At 38.3% G+C, this 7,157-nt stretch overlaps 1 protein-coding gene across 1 annotated transcript; it reads right to left on the bottom strand.

Moving 5' to 3' along the window:
* Window positions 1-1,689: 1,689 nt before the first annotated feature.
* Window positions 1,690-5,845, bottom strand: kcnj15 (potassium inwardly rectifying channel subfamily J member 15). Its single transcript, XM_023413051.2, has 2 exons — window positions 5,622-5,845; window positions 1,690-4,272 (listed from the first exon to the last, which is right to left on the bottom strand). The coding sequence occupies exon 2, from the start codon at window positions 4,209-4,211 to the stop codon at window positions 3,189-3,191; it is 1,023 nt and encodes a 340-aa protein (XP_023268819.1). The 5' UTR covers window positions 4,212-4,272; window positions 5,622-5,845; the 3' UTR covers window positions 1,690-3,188.
* Window positions 5,846-7,157: the final 1,312 nt, after the last annotated feature.

Genomic DNA, 7,157 nt, shown 5'->3' with positions numbered 1-7,157 from the left:
GGCCGATTCCTTCAGAATAAAAGCGGCATCTCAGTTTGCGTTCCTTGAAAACGTTTCCGGCTTAATTCCTTCAAAGTAAAATCGTACTTTCCACAAATCTAAAACAACTAAAGGCAAAGTTACTTAAGAACTTCACAAACCGAAACAAAATAAAATAAATAATAATAATAAATAATATTACTTAAAAAAAAAAAGAATTAAAGAATCAGTGTTCCACAAAATACAACAAATATATCCTCCCATTCACCTCTATGCAAATCATTGAATTCTGTTTAACCATGTTTTGACACATCTGTCTCTTGTGTTTCCACCTCCACCTTAATATAGTGGAGATGAACAGAATTTAATTTATGTGATGTTCAAAGCATTCAGAAATGTAAAATGCAAATGCAATGCAACTGAAGTGGGAATGCTGGCTTCTGCACAAGCTGAAGCTAAACTGCATTGCCGGCTTGAATTTGTATGAAGGAGCAGTTGAAGTAATATTAGGGATAGGGAAAAAAGGGAAAGGGATGAGGAATGCAAACTGCAGTGTAAGCATATAGTGTAACTGAGTTAAAGAACATGCAGAAGGAAAGTTTGAATGATGTTTTTATGGGAAAGTAAAACTGTGTAGGAGGAGCCTATTCCACCAATAATTCAAAGATCTCACTGTAAATAGCTTTCACTGGAACTACTCTCTACTGAAAAAATAGTCCCAAGGAGGGCTGTTAAGAGTGTGATTTTCAATGTAATTGCCAACGCAGTGTGCACCACCAGCAAAATTCCTTTTCCTGCCGTTGTACTGCAGTGAAAGCATGAGCACAGTTAAATCCAAAACTATCTGCATAGATAGAATCTGTTGTACTGTGGTGACATCTTGAAGCTTAAGTGTTCACAGTCATAACATTTGAATTCTAGTATTTCAAGAATATATGGTGCATATATGTGGTAATCTCTGTTTATTCATTTAGGATGCTCTGATTGTCAGGAGTGCAGCGTTTAGATGTCTTTTTTAGCTAAGACAATAGTTTTTACTGAAGTAGCTGTTGATCAAAATGTTTGCCCTCTGTCTCTGAAAGTAAAAGATCAGTTGTGCTTTGGATTGAAAGATTGTTTTGACCAGATACAGTCACCAACTGTCAGCTGAAGCTTAAGTGTTGTCACAACAAGAGCTGACAGCTAAAGGCCTGAGAGAGTAGAGCTGCAGTCTGAACGTATTGTCCTTCAAATGGCTCGAGTCATTTATCCTTACATCCATTTTCTATCACCACAGTTACAGCAGGGGATCCTTTAATGAAGTAAATTTCAATATCATAGTACAAATTTACACTTTAAATTCCTGCATTCAAAACCTGACAAATAAATGTAATCAGCAACAAAATGTACTTAAAGTATCAAAAGAGAAAGTACTCTTCATGCAGAATGGCCCCAGAGTGTTATGCAGTATTACTTTACTGAATTACAGATACATTAATGTGATAAAGATCTTAAAGTAGGTGTCAGATAAACTGGATCAACAAGTACAACACTTGTCTCTGAACTGAGTGGAAGCAGAAGCTGCATAAAATGTGATGCTTCAAAACTATACTTACAGTATTTGGGTAAATGTAGTTAGTTACTTTCCACCATTCACTGATCCTACATAGAGTCATTATTAACTTCAATTCAACATTCAATTCAGTTTTCACAAAAATGAACACAACACTGTTATTTTTACTGAATAAAGACACATTTATTTACAAACCAAACAGTAATTATTTATATTAGCCTCTGCATTATATACCCCCCGTGTATCACCATTATACCCTCATAAGACTCATCTGTCCGAACTGAGTGACACATAACAATGCTTACATCTGATTTACAAGATTAATTACAAATTCAGTAACAGTGAAGCACCTGTCGATGTGTAACAGGCACTAATATATTCTCATATTTATCCTCTCCAGGCAGAGAGATGCTTTATGTTTTAAAATAAGAAATCCACCTAAAAGACTGAAACTACAGGCGGCCATGTTTCTGGACTAGAACCAAACTTGCACTTTTTCATGTACATATCGTGTGTATTGTGTATATTGTATTTATTAGTGTATATTTGGTATATTTTTGTTGTATATTTCCATAGATGTTTATTCTATAGATGTTTATTTTTCTGCTGTGGTAAATGAATTTCCCAGTTGTGGGATAAATAAAGTTAATCTAATCTAATCTAATCTAATCTAATCTAATCTAAAGCTTCCAGAAGTTCTGACCATCAGTATTTTTAAAGGAGCAGTCTGATGTTTTGGGAATAATGCTTGTTCAGTGTCACACACGTCCAGATGAGCAGCTTGATATCAGCTTCATTTCTGTGCATTAGCATAGCTTAGCGCAAACCCTGGAAACAGGGGTAAACTGCTAGCCTATAAGTTTGTAAAAAGTGAAAAATACATCTTCCATCCACTTCAAATCTGTCTTATTAATTAAACATTACACTGTATATGTGTGTATATGTTATTTAGATATTTCCTGACCAACAACTACTGAGCATCATGAATATTAGCAACATTGTAAAAGCCCACATTCTGCTAAGCTAAGCTAAGCTAAACACCACTTGTAAAACCAACAAGTTGTCATTTTTACTCTTCAGGTTTTGCACATAATGGACAAAAACAAGATATAACGTGTTACTGTTTTTCCAGTGATAATTGCCGTAGCTTCACATTTTGCATACAAGTGGTATCAATCTTCTCATCTAACTCTTCGCAAAAAGGTAAATAAGCGTGATGGAACACAGGATCTAAAGAAAAATTAAATTATTATTTAACAAAGCCCCGAAGCATTTACAATTTGGGAACACTAAAACCCTCCACTAAAACCCAGTCTCATTAATTTTCTTTGGGGTCATCAACCCTCGTTATCCAACCAATAATTAAGAACAATTCTGGTATACTTCACGAGATTAAAACTTTGAAATTAATATTTTAAAAAAGACATCAGAATGATTAAAACAATAAATAAAATGTGCAAAGAAATTATATTTTCATATCAGGTTTTCTAGTCTGCTGGAAAATTTGATTTACAAAAACAAGTATTGTTATGAGAGACAGGACCAAATCAGTTTTCATATGATATTTTACAACAATATTCAAATAATGTGTGTTTGAATTAGGGCTCATAGCCGTGAGAGTAACAGGTACAATACAGTATAGTACCACATTTATCCTCTATTCTTTTTTATAGTCCTCCTCAATTTTTAGCTTCTCCGTGTTGTTTCTGAGGAGGGCTGCATCGTTGCTCACTTGTACCTTGTCAAAAAAGTTGAAATCTGCCACATAGCGGCCACCTGTGGTGCTGAACAGCACCGGCTTGAACTCGTAACCCCAGAGGATCTCCTGGGGAATGAAAGATGTGCGGCTTTGACACGTGGCTGCCGTCGACTCCATCGTGGCATTGAGGGTGACCAGCAGCTCAAACTCTCGGGTGTGAAGGTTTTCTGCGTTCAGTCCTACCAGTGGGCTGTGATCGTCCAGAACGTGGTAGAAGGTGAGCGGGAGGATGAGGAAAGGGCACTCTCCACTGGAGTCCATCTGAAAATCAACAGATGTCTGGTGGACTTGTGTCTTCTCACCTTCCTGTGTCACATTTGAGTGGAGGAGCTTTCCTGTTAGCTGGCACTGGATCAAAAGGCTCTTCCTCATGTTAGCCACTCTCACCATCAGACACAGCTTTCCCTGGCGCCAGCAGATCACTGCCAACTGGCTGAACTTGATGGTCTCTGCCCGCTTCTTGGGCCGAGCCAGTTTAGCTAGAAAGGCACCAGTGACAAAGATCTCAGCCAGGCCGGTGATGACGAGCTGAGCCACCAGGGTGAAGATAGCCAGAGGACATTCCTCAGAAATATAACGAAAACCATAGCCAATGGTGGTCTGTGACTCCAGAGAGAAGAGGAAGGCTCCAGTGAGTGTCTCCACGTTCATCAGACAGGGCGTGTGGTTCGAATTCAAACCACCCTCAAAGTCTCCGTTGCCCATGCCAATGAAGTAAAAGATGACCCCAAAGAGGAACCAAGTCATGACAAATGTAGAAGCAAACAGAGTGAGTTTGTAGCGCCATTTCATGTCCACCACAGTGGTCCAGATGTCATGCAGGTACAGCTTGACCATGCCCTCCACGTTGTCAATCCGGACATTGTTGTGACCGTCCTTGGACACAATCCTTCGCTTGACCTCTGCCTTCCTGTTGGTCATGTTGCTCTGGGTCAATTAAAACTGACAGTGTCTTCTTAGTTTTGTATTGCCAGGGGAACGACTAACACAAAAACAGAAAAGATATGATTATTATCTCATCTCTCAGCTATATTAATTTCAGTGTCATCCAAATTACAAAACAAAAACCACATTTTCTCTGGTGTCTAGCCATGCTGATGTATTTGGTTTTAGAGATATCTGCCAGTAAGTATTCTGCCTACACCTCAGTACAATGGAGATGGATGGAATATAATATGTGCTGCTCAACTTGTCCTGCCAGTTGCAGTGTCATGGTTACTGTGGATAATTTCCAGTTTTCAGCATTTCAACATTTGGGGCAGTACACTTATTCACCTTCTTGCTGAGAGTTAGATGAGAGGATTAATACAACTCTCATATGTGTCCATTCAATATAAACCTATCGCCAGAAGCTGCTTAGCTTAGCTTAGCTTAGCTTAGTTTAGCATAAAGACCGGAAACAGTGGGCAATAGCAGGGCTCCGTCCAGCTGTAACAAGGTCCACCTACAAGTGCCTGTACAGTTCATAAATTAACATGTTACATCTCATTGTTTACCTTTGGACAGAGCTTACTGTTTCCAATTGGATTTCCATTGCCCACTACATTTCCCTTTCCTTCGGTTTTTTCATGAAACATGTAGGTGGTACTGGTAAAACAGTGCAAAGCGGTCTTACTACTTTTATTGTGCAATTATAGAAAATCTGATGAAATGCTTTATAACTATCTGCTAGAAGATAAACCCTGTAACAGAGACATGAGTCCTCTGCATAAGTCCAACTTTATGATCCATTAAACACAAAAAGGCATGTTTCTGACAGAACAATTATGATGTAATTATTCAATCTTTTTTTATAGTAAATCTCACATGAAAAGCAAACAATTAAATATACAACTATTTGGAAAACTTCCAAGACCCTTCCCTGCTCTTTCCAGAAATTCGGCCAAGCCTTCCGTCACCCAACTTTTCACAAAATAGAAAATGCTCCAGTAAAATACCAGCACTTGGGAAATCTGAGCATGAGCTAAAACATGGAAAAACTTTGGTATGTTCCTTTAAAGTTGATCAAGATTTGTCTTCCGAAGGGGACAAAAAATACATTCAACACAAGAATTAAATGATGATCTTCAAAAATAAAAAAAATGACAAACTTAATGAATAAAAAAATATTTCACAAAATTCAATATATGGAAAAAACAGTGTCAGTGAGTGAGTGTCAGTGTCTGCATAACAACCTGCTGTCACAGACGGCTGTTACTTCTCACAGTTAATACAATGACAAAGTTGAAAGTTAATCTCGCAGTAAACCATTGCAGGAGCCGGAGAGGACACTTTAAATAATGATTGATCGGTTGATAAATCTGAGTGTATTATACTCATACTCATACTCACATCCCGTTGTGCTGTTGAGCTTGTTGAATAGTTACGGGTGTTTGTGTTCAGTTCTCTCAGGGTCACACACAATCTGTAAGATGAAGCTGCCAGAGAACATCTAGTCCAGTGTCTTCTTTCTCCTATTGTCCCGGGTTGTGAGCGCTGAACTTTGGCACAGAGGTATTCAGGTGAGAACAGAGATGAGAGACAAAGCCGAGCTGTAAACTCTGATCTACATGTGGGTTGGCTTTCATTCCCCCGCCTCTCCTACCTGTACACATGTGCGAACAGCAACCCCGAACACTTGAAGTTTGTTTTTGAGCCTTTTATGGTTGTTGTTGCTTTACACACACCCAGATTTACTGCTCCCAGTGTCTAACCGTTCTCTGAGGGCACTTGGAATTCTTGGGCACTTTTGGTGTCACTACAAATAAAAGGTGGTCAGACTGAATTCTGGTCTAACTGAAAACCAGACAAGGCTAGTTTTAACATAATGAGTCTTTGGAGTTTTTGAAATGTCTGTGGTTGACAGAAAGAGCTGAAGTTGAAGTGAAACACTGAAGGAAGTTGATGTGGTAGCAAAAATTGAAGTTTAACAGTCAGTTGAAGTTTAAAAACTGAAAGGAGTTGAAGTGCAAGCACTGAAAGAAGCTGTAATAATAGTTTAAGTAATAAAAGGAGCTGAAGTGTCAGTTGAAGTAAATCGCATCAACAGAGAACACAACTTGAAGCAATTTTAAAATGAAATAAATTATTAGAAATAAAATCAAGCTGGGTATCCAGTGAAAGGAGTTGAAGTGTGAACCAAAGTGTAAGCTCTGAAAGCAGTTGAAGTGTAAATGGGGATTCAGACCTATGTTGAAACAACACAGGGGGCTGTTGATGAACATCTGAACACAACCTTATACTGCAAACTTCAGGCATTGTCAGACAAATGGATACTAGCTGTCAGTGACAGACAATTACAGACTAGTGACCGCTTGTGGCCATTGGATCACAGATACATTATACATGTTTTCCAAACTGCGCCAAAACCACACAATCAATACAACTGGAAGAAACCTGCCAAAGCAAAAATATTTTGGCCATATTACAACAAAAACACAAAGAAAATTGCTTGTGTCCGCACTAAAAGTTTGACTATGGTTTACACTTGTAAAGAAGTTGAACTGTGAGGTTGAGATTAGATGCAGTTCACGTGAAGTTAAATCCTGAAAGAGGTTGGTGTAAAATAAAATGTAAAAACTGAAAGATGTGTCATTTGAAACGCACGTAATAAAAGGAGTTGCAGTGTTGACTGAAGTGAAAGTGTGAAAGCAGCTGAAGTATCATGTGAGGTGTAGAAGGTGAAAGGAATTTGAAAGTTGTATGAAGTAAAAGAGCTGAGAGCAGATAACTGCTCTCCAAAAGTCAGGTGAGTGTGAGCTGATGTGTAGTTGGCAGGAGCAGTTCAAACTGAAAAGTAATGGAAGTGGTATAAGTGTTGAGTGAAACTGAAGTTGCAGTTTAAGTGGACGAATCATGCAGTGAACAATTTTAAACTGTTATGATACA

This window comes from Seriola lalandi, unplaced genomic scaffold, assembly GCF_002814215.2.
Source record: "Seriola lalandi dorsalis isolate HSWRI2012SDOR001 ecotype SW California unplaced genomic scaffold, Sedor1 jcf7180002054502, whole genome shotgun sequence".
NCBI classification, from domain to species: domain Eukaryota; kingdom Metazoa; phylum Chordata; class Actinopteri; order Carangiformes; family Carangidae; genus Seriola; species Seriola lalandi.
This window is presented reverse-complemented; position numbering and strand designations above follow the sequence as displayed.